The sequence below is a fragment of the Crassostrea angulata genome, chromosome 7, assembly GCF_025612915.1.
Source record: "Crassostrea angulata isolate pt1a10 chromosome 7, ASM2561291v2, whole genome shotgun sequence".
Taxonomy (NCBI): domain Eukaryota; kingdom Metazoa; phylum Mollusca; class Bivalvia; order Ostreida; family Ostreidae; genus Magallana; species Magallana angulata.
The window spans coordinates 1,337,180-1,359,315 of record NC_069117.1 but is presented as its reverse complement, the minus strand read 5'-3'; the positions used below and the strand labels follow the sequence as shown (position 1 = coordinate 1,359,315).

General features: G+C 33.9%; 1 protein-coding gene across 5 annotated transcripts in view; it reads right to left on the bottom strand.

Annotated features, from left to right (window-relative positions):
* Positions 1-329: 329 nt before the first annotated feature.
* Positions 330-22,136, bottom strand: part of LOC128157455 (glycerophosphocholine phosphodiesterase GPCPD1-like) — a 39,826-nt gene continuing 18,019 nt past the window's right edge. For 4 of the 5 annotated variants that reach the window (XM_052820007.1, XM_052820009.1, XM_052820010.1 and 1 more), the window contains 5 exons: positions 17,320-17,447; positions 16,834-16,964; positions 13,834-13,972; positions 13,531-13,691; positions 10,023-10,788 (listed from right to left, as the gene is read on the bottom strand). In XM_052820007.1, the coding sequence (XP_052675967.1) occupies positions 10,635-10,788; positions 13,531-13,691; positions 13,834-13,972; positions 16,834-16,964; positions 17,320-17,447 (713 nt within the window). In that variant the 3' untranslated portion in view covers positions 10,023-10,634. Of the gene's footprint in view, positions 2,085-2,310; positions 2,410-2,713; positions 2,816-3,373; positions 3,473-3,994; positions 4,094-6,607; positions 6,707-10,022; positions 10,789-13,530; positions 13,692-13,833; positions 13,973-16,833; positions 16,965-17,319; positions 17,448-22,136 lie in introns of those variants that run through there. The other variant, XM_052820011.1, reaches the window with a different exon arrangement.

The window sequence follows — 22,136 nt, the reverse complement described above, 5'->3', positions numbered from 1 at the left end:
ATGGGAGCATACATACCAGATTAATTTATTATGTCAGTGCAGTCGTTTTTTCTTTTCTCCAAGTTCCATAAATTTCATTATAGACATTAAAAATAATTTATGTTCGGTTGAGTGGAACGAATAAGAACATAAAAATATATTCTTAAATTAAAGATGAAGCATCCTTTACTCCAGCATTCATGTCAGATATTTTATTATCAATATGACCGGGTAATAATGACCCACACACTTTTGAAATGTTTTCTATTATTAGCGTTGAATCCCTTGTGGAGCCCCTTCGTGGAACCATCAAATCATGCTTGAACAATCTTCAAACTCTAACACAGAAGGATCTTCAGAATAAATTTATTTAATTAACAACTTTTAAGTTACTTAAATCTGTTCAATTTCAAACAACCACATAAATTTCACATACAAATCTCACACATGAATAAAAATTGCTGCCTATTAAATGACAAGAATGTTTAATTGGAATTATCCATCGTCAAACATGTGCAAAAACAGAAAAACTTGTCAATGAATACAAATACAGTTATTTGACAGATAAAGCAATGCTTTTAAATTACCCAGATACATTCTCAACAATTCAAAATCCAAAAATATTTGAGATGTGTGAATTCACATTATTTCAAACATGAAAAAAGTAACAAATAATTTAAACTATTAAAAAACAACATTTTTGGTATGCATGTACTTTCAATGTAACTATCAAGAATAATGTTGGTGTAAGTAATTTTTAAATCCTCTCTTTATCATCACAATTTTCAAGATTATTGCTGGTCTTAAATACTTATTCAATACTTTAATGGGCATTAACAATAGTTATAAATAGAAAACATTTTCATGTATATTTGCAAATTCACTATCTCTTTGTACATACAGTCACATGTTACATTTAATACACACTACAAATATACTGAAGTAAAATCATGAGGCCCAAGGTTTTCACTATAACTTAGTTCTTCTGTAAAACACAAACTGATTGATTCAATACAGTGGCGTAGCTAGACCAGATTCGAAGTGCATGCTTAAAATGGCAGGGGGTGTGGGGGCCCCAAGTGGGTCCAGTACGAAGCCGGGTGGAGGCCAGGGGTGAAGGCCCCAGAAGCTCATGGATTCTGACGATTTTTAACACTAAAAATCATCACTAAAATTGAAAGGAATGCTCACTATTTAAGCATATTTTTTATAGGCAGTTAAAATTGTTTTGGTTATAGTGTAGGCATAAAATAAAATCTCAAAACTGATTAAAGCTAAAAGAAGAAAAATACTTTTGACGTTTGTGTTTGACCCACTCAAAGCTTTTATTCTTAAGTTCACTTTCACCTAGTTTATAGTAATGAATATCTCAATAAAGCTGTGATATTCTATGGGGGGAATTTAAAATGATGTGTAAAACTAAGTTCAAATGCAAAATAAATCTTTGCTTTATTAGGTATTAGGTATATGCATTGTGTACTGTAAGACTACATTGCGCGTGTCTATATTTGGTACTTAAGACATCTTTGTTTAGCATTGATTCGCCAGATAAAGTAGGACCGGATGACGGAAACGGGTTGATGAAATAACTAATTATGGACCTTAATACTTGAATTCTTTTATTAATTTTTTTCTTTCTTTATTTTTTTACTGAGTTTCTTCCTTTTTTTCCCAAATGAGGTGCATGCTCATGCATATACACATACATGGTAGCTACGCCACTGCAATAAAACAATATTTTTTCAAAATGTTAACTTTAACAAGGATTCACATTCTTCATCTTGGAATGCTAAGAAGTCTTTGAGTAGAAATGGAAGAGGTAGATTTTCTATGCTTTTCTTGAGTCTGCTTTTCTTACTAATGGTGAGCTGTTGTCTTATCAAGTTTCTACAGATATTTGACAGTAAGGGAACAGTCTCAAATTCTTTCTGTAGCCACCTCTGTATCTGCTCACAATTTTGTAGAGCTTTAACAGACTGGATTTTCCTTGTCATTAAGTCCCTGGAGATTTTGTAGCCATGCAGTAAGCAAAAGTCCATCATGTCTGTGAACACTGGAGGGTCCAGGTGTTGGGATTTCAACAGAAAGTCTAGTATGCCTTCACTCTGCAACAACCAGAGAAAGATATGTTATATATATAATGATACAGTATTTGCAGTGTTATTAATTATAAGAGTATGAAAATAAAAACAAAATATGATATCATATGAATTTTCAACAAAATCAGTCGGCCATTTCCTGCTCCAGATTGTGAATTAATCAAGAACACAAAAGAATTCATATTCTTTGGAATCCCTTTTTTAGACATTACATAAAAATAAGAAAGTTTACCTTAGCTTCCATGTTAACATCAGCCCCTTCATGAATAAGATACTTTGACAAGCCAATGTGTCCATTGCGTAGTGCTTCATGCAAAGCTGTGTATTGTTTCTGAAAAACATACAAACCTAACTATGTATTGATTACATGTTTATACATGCCATAAATTAAGGATTTTATTTTTTTATTTTCTGGCCTTACACCCCCTGCATCATCAATTTTTACCACTATGTCATATCCTTTTCCATCCCTCTTGATCTTGTACGTAACATGACGTATACTTCATGTCACCCCCCCCCCCCCCCATCACATGCTTTCTATGCAGGGATTATAAATACAAGTATTATTTGTATATATACATGTACATGCACCTACAATACATATCCGTAAAAAAAAAACCAAAAGCTACACTTACATTCACTATGCGATGATTCAAATCGGCCCCATGTTTCACTAAAAGCTGCGTTATTTGTCTGTAGTTCAATTTTGCAGCCCAAAATAATGGAGTCCAGCTGTCCTGCACAAATATATGAAAGATATTACGGGATATATATTCTCTCTGCATTTTAGTAACTTTACATTGAACATTCATTTACTTTACTCTTCTTTTTACTTGCAAAATCTTAAATTATAACAAGACAAAAATTTAATCTTCCTGCAACTTACCGGGTAATTAACAAAGGTTGAACAATTTGTTCAGTATGCCTCTATCATTACAGTGTGTTCAGTAAAACCCGTAACATCAATAGTGTATAGTACACTATACAGGGTTATTTTTCACACTGTGTTTCTTTTTCATCCTTCTAACCTTGCAAAGGGATTCATCCCATCCCGAATTTGCCAAAACAAAGTTTGAAATAGACACCCTTTCGTATTAACACAGCTATTTAAAATTTGCCCACTGACAAGAGGGCAAAAGCATTGAAATCAAAATGGGGTGAATATTTCCCTGTATACAGTGTTCTTAATTTACATGCAAGGAATGTAAGATATAATTTTTGCACATGTATATAGTTGTCAAATCTATTTTACAAAAGTTCAAAACAGTTTATATAGACTTTATATTTTTGCTGACCCCATCATGAATGTTGACATCTGCCTGAGCTGCAACAAGATGTCGAACAACCTCTGTGTTACCTCGCCAGGTAGCTGTGTGTAAAGCAGTTCTACAATCCTATAGGTGATAAAATATAGATTAAACACTGTAAATTGCTAAAGTACATGTCCTACAAAATGAAGGTCATTTAGTGTAACAACATTACAGGTACGACAAAGCGGAAAAATCAATCCTTCTGTCAGGTATATCAAAAGTAAAACAATCCTATCAATAAAACAAAATGAAGCAACTCATTTAACATCTACAACAAATTCCTAAATTCCTTTGAATAAAAATACCCCCCCCCCCAAGAGTTTCAGTCTGTTGCTGTAGAAAGTTATTAATCTTGCAACAATTAATCAGCTGATGGCTTTATGATTTGATTCAAGGAAAAGTTTATTTTGAACAATATAAAAGGTCACAATTTCAACACGCTGAATGATTCCAATTGTAATGAGTTTTTTTTACAATCTGAGGCGAGTTCAACAGAGCCGAGCGTTTGCGAGCACTCGCCAAAATTCCCTATATGCACAACACAAAATTTGGCGAGCGCCAACTTTGTTGAACTCACTTTAGATATATCTCAGTTGTATAACTTACGTTTGTTGTGGCATTGACGTCGGAGCCAGCGTCTATCAGCTGTTTAGTGATCTCAGCATTCCCTGATCTTGAAGCAAGATGCAAAGGAGTTCTACCTTGCTATCAGTTAAAAAGGTTTTTTTTTAAATTCATTTACAAACAAACACCAGGTCGTAATATGACAGTTTTAATTAATTCAGTGTTACTTGCAATTGAAAACAGAGCACTACATATCATCTGCAGAATTAATTCCTTGTATCAAAACAATTTATGATGTAGAGGGTTCTGCCTTATGGTCATCAAAAGATACATTCAGATTTGCTAGGATTTTCGGATTAACAACTTATTTGAATATGAATCAGAACATTCTGTTCAGGGAATTCGACCCAAACTTCCTTCGCATGTTGGGTTGACAAAACCCACTTCGAAAATGGCTGGAGCTCAAATATCCTTCTTATTTTATATGTTGCTGACAGTTTTACAGATAATTTACAGTTGGTGTAATTGGTTTAATATGTCGGCAATGCTCTGTACCTTTTGAAGGTTCCCTGCCTTACAACAACATAAACTTAAGTTTAATTAACAGTGTCAACCTTAGGACATTGAGCAGAAGCTGATTTTAAATTCATAATAGGAATAACACTTAAATAAATTGTAGTATGAATGAACAAGAGGCCCAGGGGCCACATCGCTCACCTGAGCAACAATTGCCTTAATTCTGATCAAATTAGCATTACAGTATCAAAATATCTTGACAACTAAGTACAGTAGATCTTTCTAAAAAAATTGAAAATCGCCAATTTTTATCCACCTCTTTCTTTTGGTAAATACCAATCCCCTTTTGTTGTTGTACCTGTAAGATGATTTTTCTCTTTTCCTATATACCCCCCCCCCCCATTTTGTTGCCCCACTTTTCTCTAGGGTATCATGGTTTCATCAAACTTATATCTGCATAACCTGTGCTTTCACACTAAGTACTGAGTTTTGGACCGAAAAACTTTCCCAGAATATTTTTAAAGATTTTCTCTATATATGTAAAAATTCAAACCGCCATCACGGCCCCGCCCTACCACTAGGGACTGTGATTTTGAATTTACACTACCCGAGGATGCCTCTACACAAGTTAAAGCTTTTCTGGCCAAATGGTCTTTAAAAAGAAGATTTTTAAAGATTTTCTCTATATATTCCTATGTAAAAATTGATCCCCCAATTGTGGCCCCACCCTACCCCAAGGGATCAAGATTTGAACAAACTTGAATCTACACTACCTGAGGATGCTTCCATTCAAATTTGAGCTTTCCTGGCCTAATTGTTTTTAAGAAGTAGATTTTTAAAGATTTTCTCTGTATATTCCTATGTAAAAATTCATCCCCCTATTGTGGCCCCACCCTACCCCCAGGGATCATGATTTGAACAAACTTGAATCTACACTACCTGAGGATGCTTCCATTCAAATTTAAGCTTTCCTGGCCTAAAAGTTTTTGAGAAGAAGATTTTTAAAGATTTTCTCTATAAATTCCTATGTAAAAATTCATCCCCCTATTGTGGCCCCACCCTACCCCCGGGGACCATGATTTGAACGAACTTGAATCTACACTACCTGTGGATGCTCCCATTTTAATTTGAGCTTTTGTAGCCCAATAGTTTTTGAGAAGAAGATTTTTAAAGATTTTCTCTATATATTCCTATGTAAAAATTCATCCCCCTATTGTGGCCCCACCCTACCCCCAGGGATCATGATTTGAACAAACTTGAATCTACACTACCTGAGGTTGCCTCCACACAAGTTTTAGCTTTTCAGGCCAAATAGTTTTTGAGAAGAAGATTTTTAAAGATTTTCTCTATAAATTCCTATGTAAAAATTCATCCCCCTATTGTGGCCCCACCCTACCCCCGGGGACCATGATTTGAACGAACTTGAATCTACACTACCTGTGGATGCTCCCATTTTAATTTGAGCTTTTGTAGCCCAATAGTTTTTGAGAAGAAGATTTTTAAAGATTTTCTCTATATATTCCTATGTAAAAATTCATCCCTCTATTGTGGCCCCATCCTACCCCCAGGGACCATGATTTGAACAAACTTGAATCTACACTACCTGAGGTTGCCTCCACACAAGTTTTAGCTTTTCAGGCCAAATAGTTTTTGAGAAGAAGATTTTTGAAAAATACCAACAAATTTTCAATAATTCTCAATTATCTCCCCTTTAAAGAGGGCGTGGCCCTTCATTTGAACAAACTTGAATCCCCTTCACCTAGTGGTGCTTTGTGCCAAATTTGGTTGAAATCTGCCTAGTGGTTCTTGAGAAGAAGATGAAAATGTGAAAAGTTAACGACGACAACGACGACGACAACGACAACGACAGACAACGGACAAATTGTGATCAGAAAAGCTCACTTGAGCCTTTGGCTCAGGTGAGCTAAAAATGAAAATGAAATTACAAAGAATGATTAAAAAAAGATTTAAGCTGCCATATATAATAAAGCTGGTGAGACTCTTCAATATATTAATTCCCACTAATGTATTACATGTAATTTTGAAAAACAACAAAGTTTGGACCAAATATCCTGAGCAGAGTAATTAAGGGATAATGATGAGATTTAGCTATAAATATGCATGTGTAGGAACACAAACATTGTTAGCTTTCTGTACATCAGCCTTTGCACTCAGAAGCAGCTTCACAATTTCTGGATTGTTGCTGGAAACGGCTACATGAAGGATAGTGGTTCCATTCTGAAATACAATACAGGACATTTGATTAAAGAAATACGAGACTTACTGACTGTATCCTGTTTAAAATAACAAATAATGTAAAGCCATTTGAAGAAAAAAAGCCCTTTATGTACATGTATGTATGTTATTATTAATTTAGCGTAACAAGTTTAACCAGGGACGTATATATACTAACGGGATAGCCAACTCTCGCAAGTCTCACCGAAATCACACATTTTGTGAATTCGTAGACCTGTTATTCCTAACTTCATCTCCAATATCTATTATGTTACAGTTACCAGATATATCGTTATAAAACCTTTAAAAAACTATCTTAAAATTTGTTTTATGTTGATTTACCCCCAAAAGAAACCCATCCCCATTTTCCCTGATAAATTCTTCTTCCCAGAAAAAAACTACAAAAGCATATGAAGAGTTTCATACGCTAAAACTTAGGTGCCAATATGTCATTTTTTTTCTTTTCACTATATTTCATTGAAAACCAATATTTTTCAAAGAGTTGTTTAAAAGTAACCCCTTGATCGATTTTTAAAAGATCTGGATTGATAAATTCAGAAGCTCTCTAGCTTTATTTGCATCATATTGAAATATTTTTCCAACCTTCTGTTCCAGAGATTTGATATTAACAATCCAAAGTAAGATTTTTTGGCTTGCAATTCTTGCATATTGCAAAAGATAGATACAGGTCATACAGTAGTAGTAGAGCTCTCAAATATCTAAGTGTTGTTTGAAATATCAACTTTCACACATGAGTTGTCAAAAAACTATTTCAATGCATGACGTCAGACAAGATACATAAATAACATTATTGTTTAATATAACTTAAAATCTGACGAAAAATAACACCAGAAACACTTTTTTTTACGTCTTGTTTTCAATGAAATGTATATAGAAAAATAAAAAATGGACATACTTTTAGCGCGTTAGTGTATTGGCAATGCGTTGCAGATAAAAGGATATCGCCAACTTATTCAAAGTCGCACAAGTTTCGTCGAGGTAAAATTTTCTTTAAACAATTTTTAAAAAGTAAACATGCATTCACGAAATGGTTAACATTCACGAAATGGTTAGCGAAGGTAAATCACATACCCAATCCTGTGCAGCTGAGCGTGAATTGACATTAACTCCACCCTTAATCAATCTCCTAACAGCAGTCACATCCGTTGCACTTACAGCATTCTTCAATCTGTTGTAATCATTTGTTTCATTCTTAAAATTATTCATTCTGATGCTGTCGACTGCATTTTTGTCAATGTCAATATTCTTTTATCTTTGTACATGCAAACATCCTTGTCTCAAAACATTGTACTAACCGCAAAGGTGATATTATTTTACAAAACCAAGAACGACCCTCATCTTTCCGTTATGTTTATTGGGGGGGGGGGGGGGTTACAGAGAGAGAGAGAGAGAGATGGTTACAAATACCATCCAAATGCAATGCGGGCACAAAATGACAAAAATCTTATTACAGTATCTTTTATATAAAATTTTAGGTCTTTCAGGTCATTTGTATTTCAGGTCTTTGGTATGTTCCGCAGGCACATAGCATTAATGTTTATTGCCACCACCATTTTTGTTCAATTTACAATATGGAGTTGCCACTCCCTCCATTTAGGGGAGAATATATAAAAATAGAAGTGAAAACAACTTTCAGATTAGCATTAAAGTTTTGGGTACTAGCTAGTCTTACCTAATCTACAAATGAATATTTAGATTTGCAAATATGTTTCCTTTTATGAACCTATAGAATAGCGAAAAAGTTCAATTCTGTATGAACTTTTTCGTGACGTCACAATGATCATAGCAAGCGCTTATCGCCAGTCTTATTGTAAACATAAAATCTCGGTAATTTTAACAGTTCTGAACGATTTGTCTTTTTAAGTTAAGTTTAAGATATTTTTGCAGCTTAATTTTATCCTAAATTCCCAATTTTTATACATTTTACACATTTTCTTTCTACAAAGATTTTACTTTTAACAAAAAAAAGTACGGTTTTGTGATGCTAAAATATGCTCTAGTTCATGTTTATCTGACATCTCAAAAAGTGTGATGACATGTATATTTTTTCTAATAATTGATGAAATTTAAGTCTATCAAGTTGAAATCAGTTCTGTTTTTCAACTTTCATCAGAAAATTTTACGAGGATGGAGTTACCTTAATTGAAATTTGAATTGAATTTTATAGACATAACCTGCAATTAAATCAAGTTAATGTCATATTTCATATTATGACGTGTTGCAAAAAAAAAGTGAAAAATAAACAACAAAACATTTATGGTATTTTTTTTTCAAGTTTATTTTTTCTTTAGTTTAATAAGCATATATATTCAAGCAAACAGCTGTGCTTTTGTTGTCTTGAATAGAGATACATTCACAATACAAAACGAAAACAAAAATTGTATTTACTTACTTGTGATGTAACTACACAAATCCACTAATAGTGTACAATTTTAAAAAAAATTACATTCTCATCAAGCAAAGTCTACCTGAATCAACATTGAAAATAATACATGTAAATGAACCAATATTATCCCACACCAACAAAAACTTAGGAATTTAAACCAACTGTCTGAGTCAAACAAAATCCATATATATCTTAATTAAATCATCAACAGCAGCTAAAGAAAACAACAAAAGGCAAAACCTCAATTGTATTATACAATTCGCAGATTTAAAAACACCCCTTTTTAAAAACATTTTTGCAAACAGTTAAATGGTAAGTGTGCACCTAGTGTATTCACACACATGTATTTCTGTACATGTCAAAGCAAACAATTCATTATCATTTTATCAGTAAGCAATATACAATCATGAATGTATAATTAATTTCATCAATAAGACATGCAAATTAAGTAGTTTATACTCTTTGTCTATGTTTCAAGGATAAAGGGGAAATAAAACTGTGGAATCATAATACAATTCTTTGTAGAATGGTCATAAAACTTATTTTTGCGAAGAAGGCAATATCGATTTGCAAACTGTGGTGTGTTGCAGTTTATATAACTTTAGATTCTAAATAAAGGAGCATCAAATATAAGAGACTAGACAGTCATAGAGCATTTACCTGATAAACAAAAACTACATGTATAACCTGGCAAATACAGTGAGATTACCTCCGGTCCAGATGAACAAAACGAATATTAAAAAAGGCAAAACACTAACTACTGCATAAGGTGTAAATGAAATATGATGGGGCACCTCACATACAGCTCACTGAGTAAAGGAAAAATGACCAAAATCTACAGTTATCTGCTGACAGCAGACATTTCATCGCATGCATGCATAGTGCTCAAAATATATCACGACATTAAAGTAGGAACAAAACCAAATTGTACAACCAATCTCTGTATGTCCTTTATGACTGACACATGATCATTCACAGAATGCATGCTAACCAAGAAACACTGTTATTCTAGCAGAATATGAATCAACTGTTTCACAGAAACTTCTTAGTTACAAAATCAATGATTTAGATTATATGATATTAAGTACCAACGAAGTTACCTTTCCAGTGATCGACATTGATGAATATAATACATCCATTTACCAGCATTGACAAATATCATAAATTATTTACCCAGAATACACATACATGTTTATGTAGTAGGTACAAAAGTCAGTGATACGTATTTCAATGAAAGAATGACAATTATACAGACAGATAGAGTGAAATCTTCTTACAACAGAACTTGTACAGTGCATTTATGTTGATAAAATTAAAAAGTTTTCTTTAACACACAGGATATCACAATTAACGCAGTACATGACAAGTTTCCATACATAATAAATAAATGCTCTGTAAATACAAGTACACAGATGTGATTCATATGCTACCACACTTTAAAAGCCCTACTGTAAGTAATGTTTTCTAAATCTTTGTAGCATAGGTCAGATATAAAGAAGAAGACTGGAGAATTGGCTGGGGAGTTCAGCTGTTGACCTCACTCTCCGATCCGGACGACGGCTCCAGATTCTGGAGTGTGTCGGTCGGACTCAGAAGTCCGGCACTCATCAGGATCCTCTCCGTCTGTTCCTGCTCCACTTGAAAGACGCTCTTGTCTCCAGATTTAAAGAAATCAATTCTGAAAGTAAAGGGCAGACATACAGTTTTGAACTATACCCACAAGGACTATGTCACACAGGGTCAAGCTGCCACTTTTTTTCATTACTTTAATCATCATATCTTTACTTACATCATCATAGCTTTACTTACATCATCATATCTTTACTTACATCATCATATCTTTACTTACATCATCACATTCTTTATAAATATATTTAAAACATATTACAGGAAAACATCAAATTGTATCATAAATTGAATAAGATTCATATTTATGATCTAAAAACATTCTATGATAAAAAATGAATGCATCAGGCAGCATTAAGCATTATCATGGCATGAAGCTTGACTTGGTTTGTGTCGTTGACTGTCATTGGCCCACTTCAAATACAAGTTGGTACTTAAGTATTGATTACATTAGTTATACTAATTACAAATTAAAACATTAATCAGAAAGCACTGTAAGTGAAAGACATAAACCAATGCAGAATAAGTATTGCACATGAATGTGCTGTGTACTGAATCAAGTGTCACAGTAAAATTATTCTTACCAAAATTCACTTATCAAAAGAATGGATTTAATCAATCATTTATCAACTTCAAATCAAGGTTTTTTCCACACAATCTCTGCAAGTTTCAGTTATGAAAGAAACTATAATGGAGGGGATGAAGTTTGATTTTGTTACTAATTGTTAAAAAAATCCTGGAATCAATTCACTCTCATCCCCTGGTTTCTTTTACTCATGAAACAAGAAAATTTTTCTATTGTTCTGGTACATGTACTGATTTTTTTATCATAAACAAAGAAATTGACATTCCCCATCTAAAAAAAAAAATGGCATGAACAACATGGATAAAGCAAACCACTCTACGCACAAAATACAAAAGCCAACATTTCAAGCTTTTTTATAAAAAGACGCAGAAAAGGACAAGCACTGACAGATCAGAGACCCTAAAAGACGGCTCTCTGGTGACGATACATACACATACAAGTTAATAATGAATGAAAAGAATCTCAAACCCAATCACTTGTAATGATCAAGCAGTAAAGAAAAGGGTGTATTAGTTTGAGAAGTACACAAACAGCAAGATGTGCAGCTACATTAACATGTACGACTGGCAGACTCACTAAAGACTCGGAACCAGATGAGTCACTGCGAGATAAACCATTGGGGCGATAGGTGGCCGGCGCCTCAAATATTTCAGATTTAACTTGCCAGTGATTACTCATCAAAGTTCTGAAAAACAAAAAATGGCTGCTTAACACATACACTCTCACTGCATTTGTCTCAATGCAGAATTCTTCAGCTTTCATTGACTTTCAATAATCTACTCTTGCATATTTCGTCATAAAAATGCATCATAAATCAAACAATTCAAAAAAGTCAACCATTTGTCCCTGTAAATGTGTATGATCTTTGAGGAAAACATGATCAACACGGGGAATAAAAATTGCATGTCAAAAATTTTGTTTAGTATGGAGTCTATTTTTATCAATATTTTTTTTAATACCGTTTTTTGCTCAATATCAAATATGCATAAAACCAGTGAGTTGTAAGAGAAAAAACACACACAGCTTAAGGCGAGGAAAAAATCCATACTGAAGGGAAAACGAAGGAAAAGGACACATAATTAATAGGATAATCCAAAACCATCTGTGGTCAAATGATGATCTGGAAGTTAGGAGAGTAATCTATAAAGTACCAGAACCAGTACTTTACTATCCAATACCATTTGACTACATACTAGCTACACATGAACCAACTTTTCATATGTCCCTGTTTAAGTAGGTCACAGATTCATTGAATGTTTAAGTAGGTCACAGATTTATTGAATGTTTAAGTATGAGGAGAAATTGTTCTAAGGACTTCAGAATTGTGAGCTGGTTAACAGTGATGCTAGATTTTCTGCCAAATCCTTCAAATGTTATGGAAACCCACGGCTTGGAAAGACATTAGGTGATATACATGTACGAGATTTTCTACCGAATCCTTCACATGTTAAGGAAACTCAAGGTTTGGAAAGACATTAGGTGATATACATGTACCTGGGAATATAATGTCTCCAGAGTCCAATCAACCAGACATCTATAGGTAAAAGAAACGTCTTTACTCTGGCACAATGGCACCTCTCATTATCTCTCTCATTATCTCACTTAATGGTGCAGACACACATTATGTCAACAATACATTTATACACACTTTTTGTACACTTAAAATCTGTAGATTTCAGAACCAAAGCATGCAAAGCAAGTATTTAACACAAATATTAACATCACAATTGTCAAAAGATCTTAGAAATAAAGATGACAATTTACAGACACATTAACTGCTACATGTATTATAAAAAGCATTGACACTCATTAAAGCAAGCACTTAGTAATGACATAAAAGAGACAGATTAACGCAAGCTAAAAATATGAGCCCTTCTCCATGTAGAGGTCAGGCCCTGGGGCCATAAAAGTATTATGGCCCTGGGCAAGGTCTCGAACTTGTCATCAGTTTAAAGTTAATTTACTTTAAAGCTCTATTCTTGTTGATCCACCAACCTGTTCTCACCACAATCTAGACTGTACCATTCATATCATGTACATGTAATTCCACTTAAAAATTGTGTTCCAATTTCCTGATCTGAATTCAAACCATCAAATGTTTGTAAAATTAAGCTTTCTACCCACACCTGAACCTGCTCCTTTCTTTTACCTGTTCAAGGCTGGGTTTGGTCATTAACGACCAGTTAACAACTGTCACCTGTGACCCACCTGTCGTAGATGATCCCGTCCACTCCTTTCTGTTTGAGCGTGTTGATGGCATTTGAATCGTTATTGTCCTCTCCCCAGCAAAACAGCACCAGCTTGGCTTCTTTCACTTTCTCTATTTTGTCCATGTTGCGGAAAAGTGTGGACGTCAAGACGTCAATTCCCTAAACAAAAAAAACAATGACTCATTAAAACAATATGTCTGTTCACTTCCAAAGATACATTCAAGGCTGTGTTTCTTGCAATCTTACAAAGAATTATTAAGCATTTCATCTCTTTTCAATGAAAATGACCAAGGAAACCCACCAACAGATTGCTGAATGTAGCAAAGTAGATGGCCATGTCAATAGAGCGGGTCCTCAGGTCCAGGTACGGCACATATTTCTCCATATCCTCCCCGTTAGTCAGCAGGAGAGTCGGGTACTTGTTCTGCTTCCTCTGTACTCTACAAAACACAGTCAACCTCAATGTTGTGATGTTCCCATCACAAAACACAATCAACCTCAATGTCAAACTGTTCCCATTACAAAACACAGTCAACCTCAATGTCAAACTGTTCCCATTACAAAACACAGTCAACTTCAATGTCAAACTGTTCCCATTACAAAGCACAGTCAACCTCAATGTCAAACTGTTCCCATCACAAAACCCAGACAATCCCAATGACAAACTGTTCCCATTACTAAACATGGTCAACCTCAATGTCAAACTGTTCCCATTACAAAACACAGACAATTCCAATGTCAAAATGTTCCCATGACAAAACACAGACAATTCTAATGTCAAACTGTTCCCATTACTAATCCCAGTCAATCCCAATGTCAAACTGTTCCCATTACTAAACATGGTCAATCTCAATGTCAAAATGTTCCCATCACAAAACACAGTCAACCTCAATGTCAAACTGTTCCCATCACAAAACCCAGACAATCCCAATGACAAACTGTTCCCATCACTAAACATGGTCAATCCCAATGTCAAGCTGTTCCCATTACAAAACCCAGTCAATCCCAATGTCAAACTGCTCCAATTGCAAAACCAAGACAATCCAAATGTCAAACTGTTCCCATTACAAAACCCAGTCAATCCCAATGTCAAACTGTTCCCATTACAAAACACAGTCAATCCCAATGTCAAGCTGTTCCCATTACAAAAGCAAGACAATATCAATGACAAACTGTTCCCATTACAAAACCCAGACAATCCTAGTGTCAAACTGTTCCCATTACAAAACCCAGTCAATCCCCATGTCAAGCTGTTCCCATTACAAAACACAGTCAATCCTAATGTCAAGCTATTCCCATTACAAAACCAAGACAATCCCTATCTCAAACTGTTCCCATTGCAAAACCCAGTCAACCTCAATGTCAAACTGTTCCCATGACAAAACACAGTCAATCCCAATGTCAAGCTGTTCCCATTACAAAACACAGTCAACCTCAATGTCAAACCGTTCCCATGACAAAACACATTCAATCCCAATGTCAAGCTGTTCCCATTACAAAACACAATCAACCTCAATGTCAAACAGTTCCCATGACAAAACCCAGTTAATCCCAATGATGAACTGTTCCTATTACAAAACCCAGACAATCCCAAAGTCAAACTGTTCCAATTACAAAACACAGTCAATCCCAATGATGAACTGTTCCCATTACAAAACCCATTCAATCCCAATGTCAAACAGTTCCCATGACAAAACACAGTCAATCCCAATGTCAAACTATTCCCAATAAAACAAAGTCAATCCCAATGTCATACTGTTCCCATAACCAACATAATCAAACTCAAAGACAAACTTCTTTCATTGGAAAGAGCTACGCCCTACTAATTGGAATTAAAATTCTTAATAAAGATTTTCAGAGAGCATTGCATCTGGAAGGATGAAATTACACAAACAACATATTGAATTTCATAAAGAATAAAAAAAAAATACCATAAAGCAGATAAAAATCATGGTTGGAAAGATCATGTTTTTTTTCATTTTGCAGCAAATTGTGGTAGATTGAATTTATGGAAAACAAAAATTTGTGAAACACAAAATTCAAACCCGATCATGTTATCTGTACATGGTACATGTATAGGTAACTCTCATGGCTCGAACTGCGATCTATCGAAGTTTTTGATCGCTCGAAGTGAGTCAAGCATCCTGATTTTTTTCCCTATATAACTAAGCAAATTTACTCTTGATTTCTCAAACTCTTGATCTCTCGAAACCCTTGATCCCTCAAAATCAAACTGCAGTCCCGTTCTTCATACTCTATAGTTTTCTTACTCTCGATACCTCGAAGTTGCCCTGTATCTCCAAGCGCTATACCTAATTAACACCTACTTGGTCATTTAAATGGCTCCAGGCATTAGACGCGGGACCCATGTCACGGGTTGTTTATTCAGGCGACATTTGTCCTGCAAGGTGATAATTGTTTGATCTTTGCCCATACTGATACCTAATCTATAATCAACACCAACCATTTTACGATAATTTGGAGACCCAATGAAAATGGAAATTAATTGAGATGACGATAATATTGAGCCATGGTCAAATTTTAGAATTATAAAACTGTAAAAATTATGCTTATCAGCATTGTTGTCTTTCTAATGATCATTGCTGAACAACTTCTTACAGCTGGTGAAGGACCCATACAGCTGGAACAATGGGTGATACTAAGTTATCACATTTATGACATGTTGATCTTCTCACAGTACAGTAGTACTGAGCAATCTGGTCTTAATATGATGCATAAAATAAATCATTATTATGAATTTATTCAATAGTTGTTTGTATGTATTTTTAAAAACATCCCAGCACGTGCCTAAAGTTAGCACTAAATAAATGGCTTAATCATAACATCCGGTAAGACTAATTTTAAAACCCGTCGGTCAACCTAGAAAAGTCCAAAATCTTAAAAACTCAAAACCTCGAACTTTTTCCTCGGTCCCATGGACTTCGAGCCATCGAGAGTTACCTGTATAATTATTCACAACGAAAAAAAAAAAAGAATAAAGCACCGATCTTGTCTAGGTTTGCACTGATCCAGCTGTCTAGGTTTGCACTGATCCTGTCTAGGTTTAGAAAGGTTTGGTGACTAATGGAATACATATTTAAGATTATTGACACTTACAGAGTACATACATCAGTATCAAAGCTGGACAAGACCTGATCTCTAAGAGATATTTGGTGTAAATATATGTAAGAGTGTCGACACTTACAGACAACATACTTCAGCATCAAAGCTGGAGAAGACCAAGTCTTTAGGAGATGTTTGGAGACATTAAATCTATATATGTAGAGGTGGTAACACTTACAGAATACATATGTCTGGGTCGAAGCTGGAGAAGACCACCCGCCGATGCCCTGCCGTTCTCATGACAACCCTTAGAATTATGTCGACGTACTTATTTCTGTCATAGAAATTGATCTCTTCAAACTCCCCATTCTACAAAAAAGATGGTACTGTCACATGAAAAGATAAGAATATACATGGGCTCATTATCGATAATAGAAATGTTATGAATGGGAATATAAACAAACTCATTACAAATGGGAATACCAGTATACACAAACATGGTACAAATGGGAACATAAACAGACTTGGTCAAAATAGGAATACGTACATGGACTCGTAACAGATAGGGTATGATAATGAAAAATAAATGTTATCAATGTACAAAATCAGTTCTATGAAGCCTCATTGAAGTTTACCTCTATTTTATTGACACATTAAATCAAACACATCTTTCAGGTTTTTAAGGGATTCCCTACACAATTCATTTTAAACTCTAATGAATTACCACTTTTTCCTGGGGGTACTTGATTTCGACGTTGAACCCAGTAGCCGGATTCACCGCTTCAAACACCCTCTCCAGGGTCGGAAACGGCTGCAGATCTGTTGGATCTATGTCGTCCTCATGGATGTCATCTGCAAAACATACAAAAACCTGGGAATCAGTGGAAGATTCTCAGAAATGATGTGAAGTGTGAATTGATTGAAGTCAGGGACCCCCCTCCCACCTTAACAAAATCCCATGGCTAAATCTGGAGTACCCTGCTCAGCAGAATCACTCACTCAAAACACTGATAACAGACTGTAGATATTACAGTACTAAATAAATTTAAAAGTAAAGATTTCTTTAGCTTTTTATGATAACTGAATTAAATGTTAGGTGATCCAAGTCAAAAAAGGATCTAATGTTTCTGTTTGTAATATAGGTACATAATTATTGATTTCATGCTTAATAAGAGAAAAATACTTAAGAAATGTATTTGATTCCAAAAAAATCATTGACTTATTTTAAAACCCTTCCAACCCAAATATGGACCTAAAAAACTATTCATCTTCAAGTTAGTTAATTTCAGAACTACATAGGTAAACAAGAAGATAAAATATTTGATCTCAAAAATACAACAGAGAGATATGATGTAATAAATGGACCCTAATGTACCTCTTGGTCTTAGCTGAACAGATAACTGGGGACTCAAAAAAAAGAACTTAATATGATTAATCCATTTGGGAAAATGTCCCTTTACTTAAAGTGATTAATGATCGAATTGTATGGAGATCATGGCTTGTGATTTGGAGGATAAAAAAATTGAACAAATGATAAGAAAAACAAGTTTGACAAGGTTTAGAGAGAATCGCTGCAAATCCTGATACATTTTACAATAAGCATTTTGTCATTTTATATATTATAATAATCAAACAGACACATAAAATCAAAAAATTACATAAAGAATGTTACAGAATTATATAAGCATTCAATATTTCACACTGTTGCTTCATGTTCATAAAACTTGTAATGGCGAGGATTTAGTGTAACAGGAGCTGTCAATAGTGTATACACTATGATGTCCATGTCTGTATGGAGAGGGAAAATGTACAGAGCATGTACCAGTGTATCTGAGGAAAGAAATGGTGAAAGACAATCAGTGAGGTTACTGGGCAATAATACTGCAAAAAATCTTTTCTGTGATGATGATGATGATGAATTCAAAAACATTTAATACATTCATTCATTTGTATTTATAATCAGTTATGAATCAATAAAACTTAATTATTGAAAATTGTAAAGAAACTTTAAAACTGACAATAAATATAATTTGACTGGTGCAAATTAATGCAAGAATAATGTTATGGTTTTTTTTTCAATGTTTCGATGTTCTAACAATGAATTATTCATAATGTGAAAGAGCACCCAAGGAGTTAATAGTGCTATGAAAACCTACACACTGTGAATTACTGATCCACACAAAGATATTAGTTGTTAGCAAAAATATTATCCTTATATTACCTTGAATGTGAATGTATAGGAAGGTGCAAATACGAAAAGCGGGGTTTTTTTTTGGTATATCTAGAAAAGCTGAGAAGCTCAAGTTTAAAAAAAAAAACTAAAACATCACACCATCTGTTGTTTATTGCATTAGAAATCAAGACATAGAACCATCTTAACAGGAGCTTGGACTTTGGGTAGTTGTATCAAACAGCAATGTGACGTAGGCATGTCTATTTCATTGCTAGCTACTCAGCCATGGCTCTTTGAAATCAACGAGATTTGTCTGGTGTTAGAGCTAAGACTATGCAATCAGTGTATATTTCACTTGAAACCAGAGCTATTTTTAACTTGTTTTGACGCAAGAAATAGATTGTTACATCCTACTGAAAGTCCAAGGCCTTGTTAAAATGGTTCTATATATGAATCAAAAAATCATATCAATGAACTCCAGTAGGGGGAAAATGTGAAAAAAGTGGATAAAGTACTGTAAACATACTACATTTGGTGTGTATTCTGTAAACATACTACATTTGGTGTGTATTCTGTAAACATACTACATTTGGTGTGTATTCTGTAAACATACTACATTTGGTGTGTATTCTGTAAACATACTACATTTGGTGTGTATTCTGTAAACATACTACATTTGGTGTGTATTCTGTAAACATACTACATTTGGTGTGTATTCTGTTAACATACTACATTTGGTGTGTATTCTGTATACATACTACATTTGGTGTGTATTCTGTAAACATACTACATTTGGTGTGTATTCTGTAAACATACTACATTTGGTGTGTATTCTGTAAACATACTACATTTGGTGTGTATTCTGTAAACATACTACATTTGGTGTGTATTCTGTAAACATACTACATTTGGTGTGTATTCTGTAAACATACTACAATTGGTGTGTATTCTGTAAACATACTACATTTGGTGTGTATTCTGTAAACATACTACATTTGGTGTGTATTCTGTAAACATACTACATTTGGTGTGTATTCTGTAAACATACTACATTTGGTGTGTATTCTGTAAACAACATTTGGTGTGTATTCTGTAAACATACTACATTTGGTGTGTATTCTGTAAACATACTACATTTGGTGTGTATTCTGTAAACATACTACATTTGGTGTGTATTCTGTAAACATACTACATTTGGTGTGTATTCTGTAAACATACTACATTTGGTGTGTATTCTGTAAACATACTACATTTGGTGTGTATTCTGTAAACATACTACATTTGGTGTGTATTCTGTAAACATACTACATTTGGTGTGTATTCTGTAAACAACATTTGGTGTGTATTCTGTAAACATACTACATTTGGTGTGTATTCTGTAAACATACTACATTTGGTGTGTATTCTGTAAACATACTACATTTGGTGTGTATTCTGTAAACATACTGCATTTGGTGTGTATTCTGTAAACATACTACATTTGGTGTGTATTCTGTAAACATACTACATTTGGTGTGTATTCTGTAAACATACTACATTTGGTGTGTATTCTGTAAACATACTACATTTGGTGTGTATTCTGTAAACATACTACATTTGGTGTGTATTCTGTAAACATACTACATTTGGTGTGTATTCTGTAAACATACTACATTTGGTGTGTATTCTGTTAACATACTACATTTGGTGTGTATTCTGTATACATACTACATTTGGTGTGTATTCTGTAAACATACTACATTTGGTGTGTATTCTGTAAACATACTACATTTGGTGTGTATTCTGTAAACATACTACATTTGGTGTGTATTCTGTAAACATACTACATTTGGTGTGTATTCTGTAAACATACTACATTTGGTGTGTATTCTGTAAACATACTACATTTGGTGTGTATTCTGTAAACATACTACATTTGGTGTGTATTCTGTAAACATACTACATTTGGTGTGTATTCTGTAAACATACTACATTTGGTGTGTATTCTGTAAACATACTACATTTGGTGTGTATTCTGTAAACAACATTTGGTGTGTATTCTGTAAACATACTACATTTGGTGTGTATTCTGTAAACATACAACATTTGGTGTGTATTCTGTAAACATACTACATTTGGTGTGTATTCTGTAAACATACTGCATTTGGTGTGTATTCTGTAAACATACTACATTTGGTGTGTATTCTGTATACATACTACATTTGGTGTGTATTCTGTAAACATACTACATTTGGTGTGTATTCTGTAAACATACTACATTTGGTGTGTATTCTGTTAACATACTACATTTGGTGTGTATTCTGTAAAGATACTACATTTGGTGTGTATTCTGTAAACATACTACATTTGGTGTGTATTCTGTAAACATACTACATTTGGTGTGTATTCTGTATACATACTACATTTGGTGTGTATTCTGTATACATACTACATTTGGTGTGTATTCTGTAAACATACTACATTTGGTGTGTATTCTGTTAACATACTACATTTGGTGTGTATTCTGTAAAGATACTACATTTGGTGTGTATTCTGTAAACATACTACATTTGGTGTGTATTCTGTAAACATACTACATTTGGTGTGTATTCTGTATACATACTACATTTGGTGTGTATTCTGTAAACATACTACATTTGGTGTGTATTCTGTAAACATACTACATTTGGTGTGTATTCTGTAAACATACTACATTTGGTGTGTATTCTGTAAACAACATTTGGTGTGTATTCTGTAAACATACTACATTTGGTGTGTATTCTGTAAACATACTACATTTGGTGTGTATTCTGTAAACATACTACATTTGGTGTGTATTCTGTAAACATACTACATTTGGTGTGTATTCTGTAAACATACTACATTTGGTGTGTATTCTGTAAACATACTACATTTGGTGTGTATTCTGTAAACATACTACATTTGGTGTGTATTCTGTTAACATACTACATTTGGTGTGTATTCTGTAAACATACTACATTTGGTGTGTATTCTGTAAACATACTACATTTGGTGTGTATTCTGTAAACATACTACATTTGGTGTGTATTCTGTAAACATACTACATTTGGTGTGTATTCTGTTAACATACTACATTTGGTGTGTATTCTGTAAACATACTACATTTGGTGTGTATTCTGTAAACATACTACATTTGGTGTGTATTCTGTAAACATACTACATTTGGTGTGTATTCTGTAAACATACTACAATTGGTGTGTATTCTGTAAACATACTACATTTGGTGTGTATTCTGTAAACATACTACATTTGGTGTGTATTCTGTAAACATACTACATTTGGTGTGTATTCTGTAAACATATTACATTTGGTGTGTATTCTGTAAACATACTACATTTGGTGTGTAT